The 22,190-nt window shown below is 39.4% G+C and overlaps 1 protein-coding gene across 1 annotated transcript; it reads right to left on the bottom strand.

Annotated features, from left to right (window-relative positions):
* Positions 1 to 8,765: 8,765 nt before the first annotated feature.
* LOC129730321 (branched-chain-amino-acid aminotransferase, cytosolic) lies at positions 8,766 to 20,285 on the bottom strand. The gene is made up of 7 exons (XM_055689585.1): positions 19,927 to 20,285; positions 13,172 to 13,384; positions 12,621 to 12,830; positions 10,827 to 11,057; positions 10,459 to 10,762; positions 10,240 to 10,394; positions 8,766 to 10,115 (listed from the first exon to the last, which is right to left on the bottom strand). Exons 1-7 carry the CDS (start codon positions 19,942 to 19,944, stop codon positions 9,927 to 9,929), a joined length of 1,320 nt encoding a protein of 439 aa, XP_055545560.1. The 5' UTR covers positions 19,945 to 20,285; the 3' UTR covers positions 8,766 to 9,926.
* Positions 20,286 to 22,190: the final 1,905 nt, after the last annotated feature.

Raw genomic sequence — 22,190 nt, 5'->3', positions numbered from 1 at the left:
GGGTGTGACGGATGTTGTTTTTGTGCCAAAGGAGGCAATAAGGCATGTAATCATCTTCGTTGATTACGTACGATAGTAAGGCCGGAGAAAACGCAGCAGGCCTTTCTCCTCCTTTATATCTTTGAGCGTTGATGGTGCCGGCTGTAATGTACGGCTTGCTGAACTTGCATCCACGCATTCGGGGCACATGAGGGACCCCGCATACCCGAACCTGTGTAGGTACTGCCTTAAGCAACCATGACCTAATCGGATCTGTGTCAGGTGGAAGTTAACTTCTCCATGGCGCCTTCCGACCCATCCGGATACCACCGGAATAAATCGGTGCGTCCATCCACCCTTCGTGGAGTTAGACCATTCTTGCTGCCATCTGATCATTGATAATGATCTTCTGGTATCTTGTATGTCCCTTGCGTCACGTTGGTCGAAGCATTCTACGTCCTCCCGAATGGCAATGCTGATAGGCATCATGCCGGACAGGATACAGATTGCGTCATATGATACTGTACGAAACGCACTCGCAACCCTCAGGCACATGAGTCTGTAGGTACTTTCCAGTTTACACGACGAATGTTAGTACGCAGCGCTTTGGACCACACTTGGCCCCCATACCTGAGTATGGATGAAACTACGCTGGCAAGAAGTTTACGCTTGTTGTTATTCAAGACTGAACCATTCGACATCATTCGAGATAGTGCTGCAATAGCCGTTGAAGCCTTCTTGCAGGCAAAGTTGACGTGACTCTTAAATAGGAGCTTATCGTCAACCATAACCCCCACGAGCTTCAAAGATCGCTTTGAGGTGATGGTGCAGTCTCCAACTCTGACCGCCGCCTGTCGCTCTGATTTGCGATTATTCACAACCGTGACCTCCGTCTTATGGTGCGTTAACTCCAGTTTCCTGGAGTGCATCCAGTCTTCGGCCTTGCGTATACAGTGTGTGGCCGTCAACTCGACCTCCTTGATCGGGATTAGGCCACCGTATTCTGTTTATTGGTTCGGTTAGGCGCCCTTCTTACCTTGAAGACATGAAGTCCGGTGGAAGGATTGACCTTTTTGGCCACGTCCCGAATCAAGAGGTTCAAGAGGTTACGCTGGAAGTAATCACTATTTACAAAATTGTCGAACGTGTATTCTAACATCTAAAACGAATAGAAGTTTCACTAATATCGGAGAGATCCTTCACCAGCGTAAAGGTACGGATCATCGAGGGTATCGCCGCATCGTATTTGTAGGTAGTACTACTGCAGTAGTGACCGGTACCGGACGTTGAGCCTCTCGAAAATCCATCACGGAAAGTAACCGACAAGAGTCAACTTCACCACTGTGCAACTTCGCGACGGAGATCGCCTGTTGAATTTTACGCCTTTTTTTTCAAGTGTGTCCCATGTTCAAAAGTCTGCATCGGTGCTAGCATTCAGGTAGAACTAGAGAGCTTCGTCAAGAAGCCAGTTAAATCTTCACTGAACGCCTTCGATCCTTTCAATCCATCACGCATCTACAGGATTTCAAACTATACTAGCGGTCTCAAGAATAAATCTCAACTGTGCACAATACAAAGACTTCAAGCAGTATGAATCAGTGATAATTATTAAAGTGTAATGATTGTTAAATGATGGCATTGATCCCAATACGACTTACAAATCAGTCATTCCTTCAACACTTCGGAGTGATGTCCCGTTTATGCGATATTTAAACAAAATCTGATTTTTTTTTTGAGCGATGGAACATCATGACAGAACATTTCGGTACACTAACTATCAGTTGATTGCGGGAGTATCATTCCACAAACAGATTCAGCTGGTTTTGCAAACAGTAGAGTGGCAGTTTTTAATTGAACGAATCACCAATATATATTTTGATATCGGCGTAAATGAGTTTGCAACCCAAAGGCAATGCTGTATCGCCATTTAGGTACCTATTGAAACACTCCTTCCACTTGTCGACCAAGTCGCTAGCATCCGTGAGAAGGTTCCAATCCACATCATTGTAAATGTCGGCTTGCAACATATAGCCTCTGCGAGACCGGTTAACTTTCTGATAGAATTTCCGCGTATTGCTGGTAAGGGACAGCTGCTCGAGCTCCTTATGTTAACGATTCTCTTGTTGGTGCTAATTACGCTCTTGCTGGGGTAATGAGATGAGCGGGGTACAACATGCGGGGCACTCGACGGGGATGAGTTCAGAGTAGTCGACGAGTTTGTGTACCTCGGTTCTCTGAGAACACACCAGCCGGGCGATTAGGAGGCGTATATCGAAGGAAAACGTAGCTGCATAAAAACTGCGGTCGCAAAACCTGAATTTCTACACCAAGTGTATTCTTTAAAAAACGTTATTAAGACGGGTAGTTCTCTACGGGCATGAGACGTGGGCTATGCTCGAGGAGAGCTTGCGAGCACTAAGAGCTTTCACGCGACGGATGTTAAGAACCATCTTTGGTGGTGTGCAGGAGTACGAGTCTGGAGGCGTAGGATGAACCTCGAGCTTGCGCGCCTCTTCGGCGAACCCAGTATTTAAAAAGTGGCTAAAGCTGGAAGAATACGCTGGACAGGGCATGTAGCAAGAATGCCGGAAAGCTGCCCTGAAAAATTGGCGTTCACTTCAAATCCGGTGGGAACTAGATGAGGGGCACAATGAGCGAGATGGGTGGACCAGATGTAGCACGATCTGCAGAGCACCGGGTGCACACAGAATTGAAGGCAGGCAGGCGTGGACCGAGTAAATAGGACGTACGGCCATTTAATTATGTAAATAAGTAGGTAAGTGCCTTGGCCCGGTTCTTCTAATTTGCTGTTGCCTTTTTTTCTTCGTCATACCAGTCCCCAAGCAGCAAAATATGTTTCGATTATGAACTTTGTGCATCACAGCAACAAATTTTTATGCGAAACTAAGTTGCAGCTACATCTCAGTTCCTTACACAATGACAAAAAAAGCGCAGGAGGTGGAGCCAATTGCAACATTTTCGTTGTTTCAACACAAATTTCAAGAATGAAACCACAATGTGTATGAAGTTATGCATGGAATTTGATAACAACATGGTAAATGCTACATGATAAAATTTCAGCTACGAAGATGCATCAAACTAGGGCGCAATAGAAACTGCATGGGAAATGGTCAGATTGGAAAAAGATTGTCTGTATAGCGATTAAACTTTCCAGAAATTTGATGAGGATTCAACTCCAGCTATCAATTTCTGTTCAATTTTCTCGTTTTTACTATTTACGTCATTTGCTGTAGAAACATTTGCAAATTTATAGCTCTGTTTCAAATTTTGCTTCATTGTATCAGTTTTTAATTTCGCTTCTTCAATTCATCAGCATCTCAGCGTGGTAATGAAATTCAAAGCAATTTATCTCATTTCGTTTTAGAGACCCACACTTTTTGGACGACTTCTAGTCCAAGTACGCAAAGGTTACAACGCAGTAAATAACCTCATCTCAAAAACAAATATAAGGCGAACGATCGATCAAAAGTTGCTGTTACATGTTGCAGAACATGACAGCAACTTTTAGAAGCATTTTTGTGTGTTTGTTTTGTGTATCTCGCAAGCATCACGTTGGCAACCTATATGCTCCACCCACTAGATCTATTCAGTGAAGGTTGGGTTTTCAAATGCCGTTTACACGTTTCAACAACAAATCTAACCACAAGAATGACGTTGTTGGTGTTAAGTTTTTTGAAGCAGCGATGCAACTTTAGTTGTTGCTTGTCTCCTTACAATTTCATCGTAGTAACAAAAAATGTTTCGTAAAACCTTGGAATTTCATTAGTGCAACAAATGATCACAATTTATTTTTCTATTATGTTTCAGTTGTTGCTTGGGTCGTTTGTACCGATCGGTGCCTCAGCCCCTATTGTCATCGTTGCGCTCTCCCTGATATCTGTGCGAATACTGTACTAACCGTCCTCGAGTTTGTCCGTATCAATTTCCGCACCACGATTGGTACCTACATTGGCAATGTGTTAAAAAAACCTGTCGTCGATGAGAACATGGTCAATTTTGTTCGCAGTTCGTTGGATAGGTGATCTCCATGTTATTAAGGGGCTTTTTGCGGGGAAAGAAGGTACTTTGGACGAAGAGAGCTGCAAAGTTAACGCATCACTGACAATTGTCGTTCGTCTCGGTGTGCAGGCTGTGCGGACCGATAACCAGTTTGTACACTTCTTCCCTTCCGATCTAAGCGTAGAGTAGTGAGGGGCAAAAGTACGCACTTAATTGTTTTTGCAACAGAACTATTGCAAACAATTATCATAAAATTCGGTTTTGTTTCCAAGCGATACATGAACCTTTCACCTTCAAATGTCAAACACAACCTAAAATGGCCGAATATCAATACGAGTATTTCAGGAATCGGGATGATGCGCATACACCAGAAATAAACTCCAAACGCGATTTTTAAATTCAAGATGGTGACTTCCGGTTTCTGGAAAACATCCAAAATTGACCAAATACCATTGCATATGATTATGATGCCAAGAGACCTGAATACGACACCAGACGAACCAGAAGTCACCATCTAGAATTCGAAAATGGCGTCTGAAGTCGATTTCCGGTCCCAGGGATTGTAAGATATACACATATTGGGGGGTACTCGACCATTCTTGGTTGTTTTCTAGAAACCAGAAGTCGACATCTTGGGATCCAAAATGGCATCTGGGGTCATTTAAAGGTCTCAGAGCATCGTCCCGATTCCGAAAATACTCATATTACCTAGTATTTAATCACATTTTGTTTTTTTCCAGAAACCGGAAGTCGCCTTTTGAAATCAAAAATGGTGTCTGGGGTCGTTATCCTGTCGCTGGACAGCATCTCGATTACGGAAATACACATATTGGAGGGTTTTCGACCATCTTAGGTTGCTTTCTAGAAACCGAAAGTCGCCATCTTGAAATTCAAAATGACGTCTGGGCCATTTTCCGATCTGAAACCATAATATTCCTCAGTTTCGGAACACATCCGCATATTACTAGTTATTTTTGAGTAATTTCTGTACAAAAACATCGTTATTAAACACATTTTTTCATTACGGTGAAAGGCACCTAGTGCGTACTTTTGCCCCGCGGTTTATGCGTACTTTTACCCCACAATGAGTTTTCCAACTGGTATGAGTTTTATGACAAACATCGAAATATTTCCGGCAAAACAAATTTACCCTACAAACCACAATTATACAAGAGTTTTTTTAACTCTGTTGTTCTCGAGTTTCTGTAGTTTCCGAATAGGTCAATCATAGTTCCCAAAACTAAAAAAAATAGATAAGAACAGCTCAAAACACAGTTTTCCTCATAGCTTCGCCCCATTTAAACGGAATCTTATGTGTTTACATGTGACTAACTGACGTTTGCAAATTCATACAATGTTGCCAGTTTATTTTGCTCGTATGCTTCGAAAAGGGTAATGCGTACTTTTACCCCGTGCGTACTTTTGCCCCTCACTACTCTACATATCCCCGCTGACTATCTTGATGTCTCGATGTGAGCAGCTGTCGTAGAATTTCTCTAAAGCCGGTACTATACTCGTTGGTATGTGACGTCGCGCTGGTACTACTGTGTCCATAAATCTTCCGTACCTTCTCTTGAAAAAAAAAAATGATAAAAACGATCATCATGCAAGAACAATAAAGATTCTTTATTCGACAATCAAATACTTCAACAGCTTCCAAATTGTATAATTTCTATCAAAAGTCGAAATGTTTAGTATTGATATTTGATCATGATCTACTTAGGAGTAAGAGAACTAAAATTTATATGCTGAAATCTGTTGCCATTTACCCAATAAGTTATTTTTCATAACAAACATATTGTAGAGTCTGGAAAGCTCAAAAACAAAACCTTTCCTAATTCCCCTCTAAAAATGTTTAAATAAAACCAAAGGTTTTGAAATGATTTCAGTATATTTTTCAGCATGAATACTTGAAGGCGTGCCAAAAAATGGCGAGTTTTCGAAAAACATTAAATGAGAATACTCACAAAATATTCCTTTTTCTGCAGTTTTTGCAGTTTAATGTGAAGAATGTGTTTCAGAACTAATAAAATTCATAGAGACAATATTGGCTCAGATAATGGAAATCGGAGTGCGCTCAGAAAAATCAACGAATTTTTAATTAAATCATATGTATCGGACGTCAGTGATTTTCATCAGCAGGTAAAATCTGAGAATAATAATAAGGAAAGACTGAAATTCTACAATGAAATTGCAGTATCCAAAGAAAACAGTAAATAAAAAAATCGCTAACCCCACAGGAACGTTATAAAAATAATATATTCAAACAATTTCAATTACGCTTCTTCGCAACTGAAATAGCGTACAAAAGGGCCAACCCACAACGGCAACCCGCATCATGATTGCATGACAAGCTCCCCTTTTTGCGTATTAGAACGGCTAATTTTATGTGATTTCCTTTGGAGCAAAATTCGTCACGACTCAGCTGTTGAATTTGTGATAAATCAACCACACCGACCGACATAGTAAACCAGGACAGACCCCGGGTCCGGTGCGTCAACTGTGCTACTAGCAAAAACGAACGTTGTTCGGCGGGAGTCGAAAAATCCTGCCACCTCAGCAATTACGACGGGTCCAATCGCTGCGGAAATGATGGGTTCGCCCCGAGGGACGGGGAACAATATTATACCGAAGCATTGGCCTCTGGCTCGATCGGTTGACGAGAGTGACGATGATGGTTGCGATTGACGACAACACCCTCGGCATCCTTTTGGAGCGCTCTATACACGGCATAGTGCAGGGAAGAATAGGAACGGAAATAAATCGAGCACATCGTCAACGATTTGTGCTACGCAGTGCAATAGCGAGACTCCGCCGTCAACGTGTTTATGATTACTGAACCGGTTGGTGACGCTGGAAGGATAAACGCAAATGGACTGTAAGAAGCATCGTTATGCCCCTTAGTCAATTGAATTGTTGCTGCTTTCCTATATGGGTGGTCGTGTCTCTTTTCTATTCACTGCGAGACTCCGGCGATTTGAGCTGATGTAAGGAGGCAACAGTGAAACGTCTCCATCGTCCAAACCTTCTAGCAATCAAATTCTCCGATCAGGAACAAGAAGTTCAGCGGTTAAGTGTATCTTTTTGGGGACTAAAAGCAATGGTGTCAGTTTTCCGAATTTCGGTTGGATCGCTACTCACTGCTAACTGTTATCTTATCTTACCGCCACTCTGCGGGTTTTCATGAACGCTATAATAATAAACAAACGCCGGGGACTGGATTTGTTTGACTGTTCGTTCGTACTTTAATCGAATTGCCTGAATCTGCGGAAAATTGAATTGGGTGTCACGAGCTGTGATACAAATGTCTGTTGACTTGATTTATGGGGTGATTGCGGGCTACACGCTGATGTTGTCTCTTTTTTTTCGAAGCTGTGCACACCTGCATATCACTATTGGATTGCTTTTCATTGTAGAGAGAATGACTTTTGCTTGAGGGGAAAGCTTTTCAGTAGTTGGTAGCTACCAGCATTGTTTAGCTTAGAAGGTCCGTGAAGAGCCAGGTTAAAAGTTAAAGATATATCGCATATAGATTACAATGTTTTTGTCGTGATTATTCCAAGTCCTAAGCCGATTCAAATTTACACTATTGTTTTCATTTTTGCTTGAAGTCAATGAAAATACTCCTCAGCTTTTGGTTTCGAAAGCTTCTGTTGATAACATCCATATGATAACAAAATTCTGATCAAAATATAGTGCTTTTGTTCTACTGCTATTATTTCGCAACACACTCAATCAGATAATAAATGTTCGGTAATTATTATTACAATTTCGATCGGTAAGTTTGAGAAAATACAGAGTAGTTTGTAAAATTGATATAACTTAACATATTTTCTGTATTCAGCAAATGATTTTTCTGAATACTGCTATATTTTCTACTGAACTGTTCGGTAAATTAAACTTTTACCGAATATTGGTAAAAAACTACTGAACCCACTATAGAGCTGTCAATTTTTTTCTATTCGTTGTTCTCGTTCTGGTTGTCAAGTCATATTCTCGGTTCCGTTTGAACATTGAAGTACCTACGAAAAAATGGAGGACTTTCTCCAACAACTTCAGCTAAAAGATGATCGCATAGTACAAACTTTTCGTAAGTATATAATAACAAAATTTGTAAATATTTTAGGCATCAAACCATCACATAATTTGCCTCTACTTCCCAGCATCTGTTGCATGCTACGTAAATAGTTGACACCGCCTTGTTAATGGACCTACCAGGAAAATCTTCGGCTTTGAAACTATGAGCACAACTGGCATGAAGGTTAATTGATTTTCACCCTGACAAATTCGGTGCGGCGAGCGTCGATTTTTGATTTTTTATTATTTTTAATAGGTAAAATTTTTAATAATATTTGAATAAAAATATTTTTTTTTTTATCAAAACAATGTTACATCATATTTCTGGTTTACTTAAATATCAAATGTTAACAAATAACAAATATCACAGATCTTTCGGTATTGTCTTACACAACTTACAGATTTGATCGGTGGATTTGGCAACTAATTGCATTTGCCGTTTTCACAAATTAGGTCGGTAATAATGACAGAAAGCAACAAAAATTTGATTACTGATCGATCGGTAGTGGTTTATATTACCGAACGTTTTACCGAGCGCTCAGCTGTTGAAAAGTCGGTGAAAAAAGACGAATTCGGTGATTTAATATAAGTATGAAACTCGTCTGATTAAATTTGTTCTTTCAATTGCAGTTTTTTTATTCTTGGCTTGTGATACACAACTACAACAAACTGTTTGCTATCGCTTGCTCTTACTTATGAAAACAATGTATATTTTTCTGTCTTTTACATTTTGTTTTATCGCCACTTTTAGTACAAAAGAGGTGGATTATCCTACAGATAAGCCACAGCAAGGGACTTCAACTAAGCTACACAACTAGAGCACAAAAACCGTCGGTTCCTCCTGTCACGATCACCGGAGTAAGTTCCCAACCGCGGTGTCCATATACTTAAGCTTTAACCAATTTATTTACAGAAATTTGAAATGCACTTTTTCATTTTGTACGACAAACCAGCCAACCGCTGCCGGGCCGCAGGGTGGTTTAGCAAATTTACAATTTTATCCTAGAAATAACAGAAAGCAGGCCTAACGAACGGAAAATGAACGATTTTACATGCGGGGAAGTATTCCACAATTTGGACTTCGAGCTTCCAACTAGCAAAGGCGAAAGCTTAGCTGATTTTTCTGCCCACAAAACGGATAATCTCTCTCACCCGCCGGCTGGTACTCTCGCTCTCGCGAAGTTAAAAGCACATTCGTGAAATATTTCAGGCGAAATATTTCAATCGCGTGGCCTCAAGCAAAGTAGGGCGAAGAATGCTGAAATGGTTCATTTTTATTTGGAAATGATTACCGTTTCGGCTGATTCGAGTATTGCAACAAATGATGATTTCTTAGTTGTTCTTCAGAAAAATCATTACATCATTTAACCGATAGTGAGGACAACTAACCTTGGCTGAACCTATAAATTCTAGTCAATGCTGCTTGCACATTCGTAACCTGGATTGAACCGTTTAGCTTTAAGTAGATCTATGAGATGAAAGAGACCATAAATGACGAATCACAAACGTTTATGTAATAGCAATAAATACATATGACGATGTCTAGTTTCCTCCTAGAAGGCACTTTGAGTTCGCTTGGAACGTTTGTTGAAAACAAGCAATCCTACATGCTAGTTATGATCATTAACATTTGATCTAACTCTTTGACTCTAAATAACTAGGAGAATCCTTAATCGCACGAATCTTAACTAATATTTACACATGCTGCTTCCGACAATAGTCGGTAAACCAATATTTTCCTTTCGAGCTAACTCCGTCTATCCGTAGCCACTTACTCTAAACATTCAGCATCCCTCTCGGAATGCTGCCTATTCTACACCTACTTCTGCTACTGCTAGTAGTGCAGCAAATCAGTCTATCGCCACCGACCACGGATGCTCGATCTTTCCGTACTGAATTCCCGTCAGCGTATCGTACAACCGTTGGTATAGCGCAGATTCCTGTCGCACGGTCGGCACTGTGATTTCCTCACTCTCATACTGAATGCCCTCGATCGGGCTGATGACGGTTGCGGTACCGGCTCCGAACAGTTCCAGCAACTATGAAGTGAATAGAAAAAACGACATTTGTATAGAAAACCTATTATGGAAAATATTTTAACCAAAACTAATCAACTTTTGCTTTTAAGGGATTTCATAAGAAGTTAGCTATGGATTAACTTACCCTTCCTTTTTGAGCCAGCTTGCGAACCTGTGGCATGGTAAACTTTTCTTCCTTCACTTGGAACTCTCCCCACTCGCGGCACAACCGAAGCACAGAGTCACGTGTGATTCCCGGCAAAATCAGCCCATCCAAAGGTGGTGTGACTAGGCATTTCTCTGTAGGTTGAAAAATGGGTTTTAATAATAGACTCGACAGCTAACGCGAAATTACAACACAAACCTCCATCGTCGTTGAGGTACAGCATAAAAATGTTCATCACTCCAACTTCCGTCAACTGATGATCGTCTCCGTACAGCCACAGCACCTGATGGCAGCCGCTTTTGAGGGCCTCCTTCTGGACGTGAATCGTAGGACCATAGTTGGAACCGACCTTGCAGTCTCCAACGCCGCCAGGCCAAGCTCGAGCGTAGTTCGGATTGGCATACAGCTTCAAGCCTCCGGCACCGGGCTTAAAGTACGATCCGGCCGGTGACAAAATCGTATACAACAAAGCAGATTCCGATGAAGCAACTCCGAGGGTTGGCTGTTGAAGAGGAAAAAAAAAGTTTAATAACTAGCTCAGAGAGAAATAGTCAAAAAAATCCAACCTCAATTCCGATCAGCGTTGGTCGTAGATAGAGGCTAGCAGTTTGGGTGTGCGGAACCCACTCGGAATCGATCAGGATTAACCGGCTGATCGATTTGATCAGTTCTTCGCCGTCGAACGTCGGCAGTCCGGACCGTTGTGCTGTGACGTTCATACGCGCCATGTTCATGTTGGGCCGGAAAAGCCGAATCCGGCCATCCACGCCGCGGTATGCCTTCATGCCTTCGAAGAGCTGTTGGAGGGAAGGAAAGAATAAATGGCGTGATTAATTTTCGCTTGAGTTCTGAATGCGTTATTATTTTATTTTGTAGTGAATTTTGTGAAATTAGATGACTGTTGTCGTCTCAGTTTTAATTAGGAGTTTTTACGCAAGTTTAATAAGATTTTCTTCATTACAGTCAAATTAGTTTTTTGTGCAGAAGTCTTGGCAACACGGCTGACTATTATGCGGGTTTGAACTCTTTGCTGAATCAAAGTTTGTATTTATCATTTTATATAAGATTCTAACACATATCCTGTAAAAAAAAAACAGTTAATGTGAATAACGACAACGGATTGCTTCGCTTGAGTTCTATTAGTTTAGAGTAAAATTTTAAAAATCATTTTTTTACAATTCTACAATTTAATTTTTTTAGGCGATTTCGGTAATATTAATAATAATAGCACAGACAAACAGACACTCGATGACGATTTCATAGACCAGAAAAATAAAGATTATTTTGAAATTTTGCTTAGTGGGCAATAATGCCGCTTGTGACGCTATAACCAAGCGTGCACATTCTTTATCAAAGACAAAAACCGTCAGTGATGCCGCTGGTGTTGATTCAAGCAAGCGCGCACACCCATTAGCAAAGACAAAAACCGTTTTACGAAAATAAGTTAGTAGGCAATAAGCTCACATGGTGGCGCATGAGTGTAACGTTTAGAATAAGGACGAAGATTTTTCAAGATTTTTCTTCGAACCGGCACGTCTGTTTGTCTGTGATAATAGTGTATTAATAAATCACCAAATTTCTTTTTTCATATTTTTTTACGTTAAACTTTTTTGTTTATCTTTAGTTGATATGTTAAAAATTATTTATAAACTTTTGAGCCCTATGCACAATCAATTAATTGCATTTTCAGTGGGCTTAATATAAACACTCCGGCTCTTGTGCAATTTTTATTTCCCCTACTCTGTCTGTTTTTCCTATTCTAGCTTTGAGAGGCGAGGGAAGTGGAAACCCCAACCTTTCCCTCATCTGTACGTACGCACGGTTATGATTCCAAATACAAAACAAGGAAACCGACAACAGTCGGCAATAACCTTCGCCTGCGCGGAGGCTCGTACGATTGAAAACATAATCGGGAAGACCTCCAGCGATTGTAACTTGAACCAGTTTGCAGCTTTATCAGCGCCACTACACGGTTCTGACAATTGGCTACCATTTGCGAAAACCGAGCCACGAACAGCTGATCGGTAACAAGCGCTGATAATGCGGCGGCTGCCATTTAGCAACATGTACTGCTGACCCCTAACACCTTTCGATTATCACCGAGTTGGCCGTTGGCAACAGTCCGACGGAACAAAACAGCACAATGATCTTCACAGGTTCAACGTTATCAGTTTCAATATCTGGGGCGCGGATGCTAATCAGCACCCGGCCCGTTGCCACTAGTGGCAGTTTTTTCCTTCTTTTTGTTAGATGCTAATTATTTATTGTGTTATTGTAAATCGATGGCGACAACATATTTACGGCTTGTTGTCCTGTTTACAGGCAAACCGGTTGGTTTATGCTCTCTTGCTTGGGCTTACCTCAACTGCGTAGTGGAAAACCTTAGCGGCCGGATGCAGGTTCAACGATTCCAGCGGGGTGATTTCCGGTTTCTGCCAACCGCCAAGGCGCCGGTGGTAGCCAATTTTCAGCATGTGATCGGTGAAGTGCTTACCGAAGGCCAGATCGTCAGCGTCCGGTTTCGGGTGCAGCTGGTGCGGTGCTGCCAACCGAACCGACAGATCGGAGTGCTGCGAGGGAGAAAAAAAAAATTAGTCGCTATGGTTAAAGTCGCTAAAAATCGATCAATTATGACAGCAGTGCGAAAAAGAAATGCTACACACAACAAACTTTTCGCCGCTCGTCAAGTTCAGGGTCAAGATACGACGCCACCACCAAACAAACCGCCGCGTGGTTCAAACACTGTACCGGCGCAGTTCATTCGCGAGGATTGACTCGCGCGAACCGAGTGCGACTTTGCCTTCGATCGACCCGGATTCGTGTGAATTTGCAAATCAGATTCTAGCGGGCAGAACTTTGACCCGATTGCCACTACGCGCGTCGACTGGCTCGTGTGCCGCCCGAAACCTACCTTGAATAGTTCTCCCAAGTCGGATGCATGTTCGACAGTCATCGGGAATGGGGCCGCCGTCGGTGCAGCCTGCGTAATCCGGGGTGCCTCATACTCATCGGTGCGCAACGCTTGCTGCACCTGTTGGAAACCTCCGCTGCACAGACGAACCTGCGTCTGCAACAACTGCTGAATCAATTTGTGCTGATTCTGGAAGATGTAACGGGCGAATTCCTAGAAAGAGAAAACACAAACAAAAAATTAGTTTGGTGAAATTGTTCCAAGGATTAATTCACTGGAGTTAAATACTAGATAAATCCCTGAAAATCAGTGCTTAACACTCAGCCGAAAATTCCGCCGAGATTGACGTACATTGTGGGGCATCACGCGACCCCAACCGATAATTTTTGACCGAGCTTCTGTTTAGCAACACGCCCTGTTTCTTATTTTCCACGCAAACGAAACGAAATTAGACAAAAAGCATTTAATGGTCGGTAATTTTGATAACGAGGTTCGACGCTGTCGCGCTTCTTTGTGCGAATTTTAATCATGAGACGGACGTTGCTGACAACTTTTTTTTGTGTGCAATAGGAATCGGTCTGTTAGTGATAAGTGACATTATCGCAGAAAAGCATAGATCATACGGAATGCATCGAAAATAATGAGGTTATTCCAGTTGGGTCGCCATGCCACTTTCGCAAGCTTCCACTAAATAGTCTAATTTTTGATCCCAACAAATAAACCGTTCAGGGATCCCGAGAGTAATAATGGCAATGACCTGGTGCATCCGCAAAGTCCGTTCAATTGCGCGAAATTGCTCTACAATGTCATAGACCTACTATAGTCAATCTTTACGAAGCCTACTCTCGGCGCTAGATTCAATTGCAGGTGTTGCTCTGAATCTGAATGCACACGACCTTCCCGCGCTGGAGGCTCGGCAATTGTTTCCTTCTCAATTAAATGCAAATTGCGGCGACACGCAAGCCAGCAACGATGCGGTGGCCTAAAAAGTTTTATTGACAAACAAGCTCGTACGATCAGGAAAATTTTAACTATCTTACAATGCCGTGAAGCGTGGAAGTTTCCTCCACTTTGACACGGTTTATTTTTCTCAAATACTCAACAGAAAAACAATAATCGCTGTTTTTAAAAAGTTCTGTACCATAATTATGACCAACAAAACAAACACGATTACTCAAGACGTCCGGCGTAATCGAGGGGGAGATAACGGCTGTAATTAACCTTCATCTGAAGCGCTAATCTTTGCACGTGAATATCACAAGCCACCGAATCGCCGTCGTCGTCGCGACGCGTCGTCATATCTCACGCCTGACATACTACGGAAGTCAACAATATGGTTGGACAGAGATTGTGGAAGTTTCCGCTGTTGAAGTAAGTGCGTTTTGGGTACTATTTTATCAACAACAATTTTGTACTAATTTATGTCGAAAAATAATTCTCCAAGATTCTGATAAATTAATTTGAATTTGGATTGAATTAAGATTGAATTCGGGTTACAACTGGATTGGATTACGGTTGTTATTGGATTTGGATTGGATTTGGTTTGCACTTGGATAGAATTTGGGTTGATTTTCTATTGGATTTGGATTGGATTCTGGATTAAAATCGAATTGAATTTTGAATATTTGAAATGGATATATGATTCAGAGTGGATTGCAGTAGATTTTGTATTAATTCTCAATATAATTTGGATTGGATTCAAATTCCATTTGCATTGGTTTTGGACTCGATTTGGATTGGATTTGGATTGAATTTATATTGGATTTAGATTGGATTTGGATTGGACTTTGATTGGATTTGGATTGGATTTGGATTGGATTGTGATTGGATTTGGGTTGGACTTGGTTAGGATTAAGATTAGATTTGGATTGGATTTTAATTGTATTTGGATTGGATTTGGATTGGATTTGGATTGGATTTGGATTGGATTTGGATTGGATTTATTAGGATTTGGATTTGGACTGAATTCAAATAGGAATTAGATTGAGAAAGAATTCGGAATCGATTAGAATTGGAATTTCGATTGGATTTGGATTGGATTTAGATAGGATTCGGATCGAATTTGGATTGAATTGGATTGGATTCGGAATGGATTTAGATTGGATTTGGATTGGATTTGGATTGGATTTGGATTGGATTTGGATTGGATTAGATTTGGATTGGATTTGGATTGGATTTGGATTGGATTTGGAATGGATTTGGATTGGATTTGGATTGGATTTGGATTGGATTTAGATTGGATTTAGATTGATTTTGGAATTGGATTGGACTTGAATTGGATTGTGATTGATTTGGATTGGATTTTGGTTGGACTTGGGTTGTATTTAGATTAAATTTAGATGGATTTGGATTGGATTTGGATTGGATTTGGATTGGATTTGGATTGGATTAGATTTGGATTGGATTTGGATTGGATTTGGATTTGGATTGGATTTGGATTGGATTTGGATTGGATTTGGATTGGATTTGGATTGAATTTGGATTGGATTTGGATTGAAATCGGATTGGATTTAGATTGAATTTGGATTGGATTTGGATTGGATTTGGATTGGATTTGGATTTGATTTGGATTGGATTTGGATTGGATTTGGAATGGATTTGGATTGGATTTGGATTGGATTTGGATTGGATTTAGATTGGATTTAGATTGATTTTGGAATTGGATTGGACTTGAATTGGATTGTGATTGATTTGGATTGGATTTTGGTTGGACTTGGGTTGTATTTAGATTAAATTTAGATGGATTTGGATTGGATTTGGATTGGATTTGGATTGAATTTTGATTGGATTTGAATTGGATTTGGATTGGATTTGGATTGGACTTCTGTGGATTTGGATTTGGACTGAATACAAATAGGATTTAGATTAAGAAAGAATGCGGAATCGATTAGAATTGGATTTCGATTGGATTTGGATTGGATTTAGATTGGATTCGGATCGAATTTGGATTGGATTTGGATTGGATTTGGATTTGGATTTGGATTTGGATTGGATTGGATTTGGATTGGATTTGTATTGGATTTGGATTGGATTTGGATTGGATTTGGATTGGATTTGGATTGGATTTGGATTGGATTTGGATTGAATTTGGATTGGATTGGATTTGGATGGGATTTATGTGGATTTGGATTTGGACTGAATACAAATAGGATTTAGATTAAGAAAGAATTCGGAATCGATTAGAATTGGAATTCGATTGGATTCGGATCGAATTTGGATTGGATTTGGATTGGATTTGGATTTGGATTTGGATTGGATTTGGATTGGATTTGGATAGGATTTGGATTGGATTCGGATTGGATTTGGATTGGATTTGGATTGGATTTGGATTGGATTTGGATTGGATTTGGATTGGATTTGGATTGGATTTGGATTAGATTTGGATTGGATTTGGATTGGATTTGGATTGGATTTGGATTGGATTTGGAATGGTTTTGGATTGGATTTGGATTAGATTTGGATTGGATTTGGATTGGATTTGGATTGGATTTGGATTGGATTTGGATTGGATTTGGATTGGATTTGGATTGGATTTGGATTGGATTTGGATTGGATTTGGATTGGATTTGGATTGGATTTGGATTGGATTTGGATTGGATTTGGATTGGATTTGGATTGGATTTGGATTGGATTTGGATTGGATTTGGATTGGATTTGGATTGGATTTGGATTGGATTTGGATTGGATTTGGATTGGATTTGGATTGGATTTGGATTAAATTTGGATTGGATTTGGATTGGATTTGGATTGGATTTGGATTGGATTTGGATTGGATTTGGATTGGATTTGGATTGGATTTGGATTTGGATTGGATTTGGATTGAATTTGGATTGAATTTGGATTTGGATTGGATTTGGATTGGATTTGGATTGGATTTGGATTGGATTTGGATTGGATTTGGATTGGATTTGGATTGGATTTGGATTGGATTTGGATTGGATTTGGATTGGATTTGGATTGGATTTGGATTGGATTTGGATTGGATTTGGATTGGATTTGGATTGGATTTGGATTGGATTTGGATTGGATTTGGATTGGATTTGGATTGGATTTGGATTGGATTTGGATTGGATTTGGATTGGATTTGGATTGGATTTGGATTTGGAATGAATTTGGATTGGATTTGGATTGGATTTGGATTGGATGTGGATTTAATTTGGATTAGATTTAAATTTAGGTTTGATTTGGGCCAATTTTAAATTGGGTTTGGATTCAATTTGAAGTGGATTTGGATTTAATTCGGATTGAATATTAATTGGATCTGGATTGTATTTGGATTGGATTTGAATTGAATTTAGATTGGAGTTAGAATGGGGTTAGAATCGGATAGAATTTTTGGTGGATTTAGATTATATTTGAGGAAGATTTTAATGAGATTTGGATTGACATTTCCATTTTCATTTGGATTTAGATTGTTTCCGTATGAAATTTTCGGTTAAACCACAGATAACAAACAACCAAGCTAATTTTGCTTCATGTGTAAAAAGACGCAACGGTTTTTCAGCATGTCGCAATACGCAGTATGGTGGAGCTAAGAACACTTAGCGGTCTGATTCGATAAAATCGATAGTTTTCAAGCTCTTATCGATATTATTGCAATAAGAAGCGTTGCCGTTTTTTAATGTAGAAACTTTGAGCAGTCGTAATTTGTACATAATCGACAATTTTGTTCAATCCCAGTTTATATTTGCAATAAGTATGTTTGTTTTAGTGTTGATATGAAAAAAAAATACACAAACCTCACAAAAACAGTGGTGTATCGCTGCAAAAACAGCGACTCTACTATTTGTGAGAACTATCATGCGTCTGGCAGCTTTGACTATAATCCAGCGCTGCCATCACTAAAGTGGTTCAAGTCGCAAGTTTAAGAAAGATGTCGTTAGCATTCCAAACGAGTATGAATTTAAAATCTTACACACGATTTCTGAAGTTTTTTGTTCTAGCTTGGATATCTGTTATCTGGGGTTAAACTTAAATTAAATTTGTTTCGAATTGAAATAATTTTCAATTTGCATTAGTTTCAAATCGGATTTCGACTGATTGTGAATTGGATTTGAATTGAATTTTGATTAGAGTCAAAGAAGATTTGACCTAGTTTTTGATTGGATAAAGATTTAGACATTGGTCTAGAAAAATAAACTTTGCCTTGGATTTAACATTTAGTGGATTTGAATAGAACTTTAAAATTAGTTGTGTTTGAATTAGAGTTGTATTGGGATTGGATTTCGACGAGATTTGGATTGTAATTAGATTAGAGTTAAGATTGGATTAGATTTCAATTGGTTTTGGATTATATTTAGATAGATTTCGAAATGAATTTGGATTAAATTTGAATGGGATTTGAATTTTATTTGAATCGAATATAGATTGCATTTACCACAGGATCAGAAAATGGATTGAATTGGTTTTGAATTTGGATATGATTTTCACTAGGTTTAAATTAGATTCAACAAAAAATTAAACTTGTTTCCGATTGGATTGACATTCGGATTTTTATACATAAATAAAACTTGAATTGGGGCTTGCATTTAGGTTTGAACTGGGGTTTAGATACGAATCCGATTTTAATTTGGATAAAATTTGAGTTGAAATTTGGTTTGGATTTGAATTGGAATTGTTTGCATTTTATATAATTTGTAATAAAACCGTACCCCAATATTTTTACAGTAATAAATTTGTTAGAAATCAAAAACGGATTATTCTATGAAAAATCTTTCAAACTGCAAAAAGGGACCAAAAGGAACAGTTTCGCTTGAAAGACCCTAAATGCATGCGAATAGTTTGCCAGACTCTGGAAGAACTCATATTTTATTTTCATCTGATAATAAACTATTTTCTGCTCCCTACAGTTTACAATGATGAAAAACTACTCCTGACTATATAATCCTTACAATTGTGTTGCTATAACTTCCCATTCCATAAGAACAGTAATATTAGAATAACGCATTAATGATCATCTTGTTTTCTTTTCTCCTTGTTTAAATAGGCAAAAAATAAACGATCTGAATATTATTTAGTACCACCTGTGCTAGACTATCATCAAACCAGGAAACAGTAGAATTGTTTGATATTTCCTGCTGATCTTGGCACTACCATCGCGTTACTGCGGGAATAAAATCAAACTGGTACTGAATAATTAAATGTACGTATTATTACTGACCAGTTTCGAGAGTGGATCCTCGAACGTATTCAACTATTGCAATTTTGCTAAGATAGAGCAATCCTAAGCAGCACTTTCATCATACTTTTATTTTTGTTACACAATCTCTCGCCATAAGCAGATCATTTAAAAACAAATCTCGAATTCTCGCACAGCTCAAAAAACGGTTAGCACTTTGCGTGAGACTAAAGAAAGCAATAGTTTCACTTTTCTTAGGCACTCTTTCACGATTCTCTCACGAATCGACGAAACACGTGGATTGCAGTCTAGACTCTAGACACCTCTTCTGGAGGTCAGTAACGCAAAATTCAGCGCACCAACACCAGTGTCGCGGCGGCGCTTGGCCTAGACCAAACGCCTGAGCCGCGTTCGATCAACTTCACGATCACGGTTTTCGGCTTATTACCTACAGAACGAACCGAAACGAGCGTGTCTTTGAACGATTAATTTTATGAACACGCAAACAGAATTGTGCTACGTGTTGTCCCAAATCAAACCAGTAAATGTAAAGTTTTTTTTTGACCAGCTTCAATCTATTCCAACTCAGAACAAAAAAAAATAGATTTCTCGTTTGGCGAAAATAAATCGTGCTCACCTTGCTTCTTAAGACCATTTTCGCAACCTTTCGTTCCAGTCAAACACTCACTAATACAAGTCCAAGTGTTTATGCTTATTGTCTTTTTTTTTTTTTTGGTTGAACCACCTCTTTTTTAGCTTGTCACAGTATCAAACCGATTTTGAATCACTTCACTGTGTGCGTTTTCGTATTCCTTTTTATCACTTCACTGCACCTCACTAGAGAGTCCTTACTTGTTCTTTTTTTATGTTTCCTTTCAAGTTATCAATACACTTTTGGCTTATTTCTGTTCTCACTTGAACCTCCTGTGAAACTTCTCTTCCAGCTGCAAGATACTTCTTCAAGAACCAAATTACCACTGACTCGAAGACGACGCTCGCGCTCGCAATTATAACATGTGCCCAGCAGCCGAACAAAGCCGAACCGTGATAAGCGAGACGGACAGACACCCGAAGAGGACCCGAGTATATAGGCTTAAATCTTAAGTATGTGTAACTGCGTTGTGTGTGATTGTGTTTTCTTGTTCGCCGTCGCCTGTGAGCCAAAGAACCGAACATATTCTGACGTGACGAGCATCAGCATAAACAGTGTTGAACCAATCGAGCTCGCGCCTGTCATCGCTGATGGTTGACGAAAAATATTGTCTTTTGTTGCGTGACGCGGAGGAAAAGAAACTGCGTTTTTTTTCGGCGCTGATAACAGTCATTCTAGAAAAAATTGGAAAAAAGGAAGGTAAATTTGGGTACTGACTCCTGCATGCCGGCCGACGTCAGTGAATGCGAGGGAATGTGTTCGCTGCATGCGCTGTGATTAGTTGTATGTACAAATTCTCTCAAAAACAAAGCTAAAAAAATGGTCCTTAAAATTAATGATTGATCAAGCAGAAATAGATGAATTTTGGCCGAAACTTCATATAATTTTTGTACTGGAACATAACTCTTCCAAACGTCGAAAGAGAATCTGAAGTCTTCTGAGTCGATTTGTTATTGAATTTCCTGTCACAAATCTCAGAATCATTGCAAATGCTGTTATAAACCGGGGAAGAGCCAAGTTGAAATTGATTTGAATTTAAGCTCTGCGTTCTAAGCTGAAATCTATGCCATTTTGGGATGTACTGCGATCTGCTTAAAAAGTAAATGCTAATATACGCATTTTTTCTGATAGTCAAGCAGTCTTAAATGCTTTGAAATCTGTTACTTGCACTTCCAAATTAGTTTGGGAATGAGTTAAAATGCTTCAGCAGCTAGCAACACGCAACAAGGTAAACCTTTACTGAGTTCCTGGACACTGTGGCATCGAAAGAAATAAAAAAGTGGATGAACTAGCAAGAGCTGGATCAGCCATGACACTTATCGGTCCTGAACCATTCTGTGTCCTGTGAAACACGAAAGAATAAATGATCTCAAATTATACCAAAAATAACTGAAAATACTCTGAGGATCCAAAAGAGAAATAATCACAAATAAAAAAACTCGTGATTTTCCACATTCAAAAGACGAAAACGATCGACATTCAACTACAGAATCGTTAAAATACGCTTCCGAGCATCAGAAACTGGAGAAGACCTAGTAATACTGCTTTCAATCGCCTAGCAATCGCCAGGTCCTAATAAGATTTTAGATTCAAATCAAATTCGACAAAAATTGTTGCAATTCTCAATTGCTACGATAAGCTCTCTTTATTGCCAATAGGTTAGTTGTAAGTTTATTTCCCTTTTTTGACAAGTAGGTTTAAATCCCTACGTATAATAAGTCCTTATTGCGAAAGCAAACAAATCTTAACAATTAAAATTATATATTTCTAACAGTGTTGAAAAGTCACAATTTCTGATTGTCCACACAAACTCATTATTTACCCATATTCATCATGAATACTTAACCCTCTAGTGCCCAAATTAATTTTTGGATGGACTTCGAAAAATGAAGCTTTATAAGCATTTTTTAAGTTCTTATTGAAGCTTTTTAGAGGTTCAACTGAAGACCGTCTAAAGGCGGCACTGGGCACTAAAGGGTTAAGCTACTTACAAACAAAAAGATTTGATTCAAATTAAACAAGAATCGCTAAAAGATACTTTTCAAAATTTAAAAACCGTCAATGGAGCAAATGATTTCGAACTAAAATTCAAAACATTCAAAAACACTTCTAATTTCACTTAGTTCCATAATATTACTTTTGTGGACAAAGAGGATCGAGATGGTTGATTTAAGACTTTATCAGTGATTTTGAGCTAAGTTTTGTACTACATAGTCGCGTGGTATAGAGGTCGACTGTAGAGGATACCA

Source organism: Wyeomyia smithii, chromosome 1 (assembly GCF_029784165.1).
Source record: "Wyeomyia smithii strain HCP4-BCI-WySm-NY-G18 chromosome 1, ASM2978416v1, whole genome shotgun sequence".
In the NCBI taxonomy this organism is placed as follows: Eukaryota; Metazoa; Arthropoda; class Insecta; order Diptera; family Culicidae; genus Wyeomyia; species Wyeomyia smithii.
This window is presented reverse-complemented; position numbering and strand designations above follow the sequence as displayed.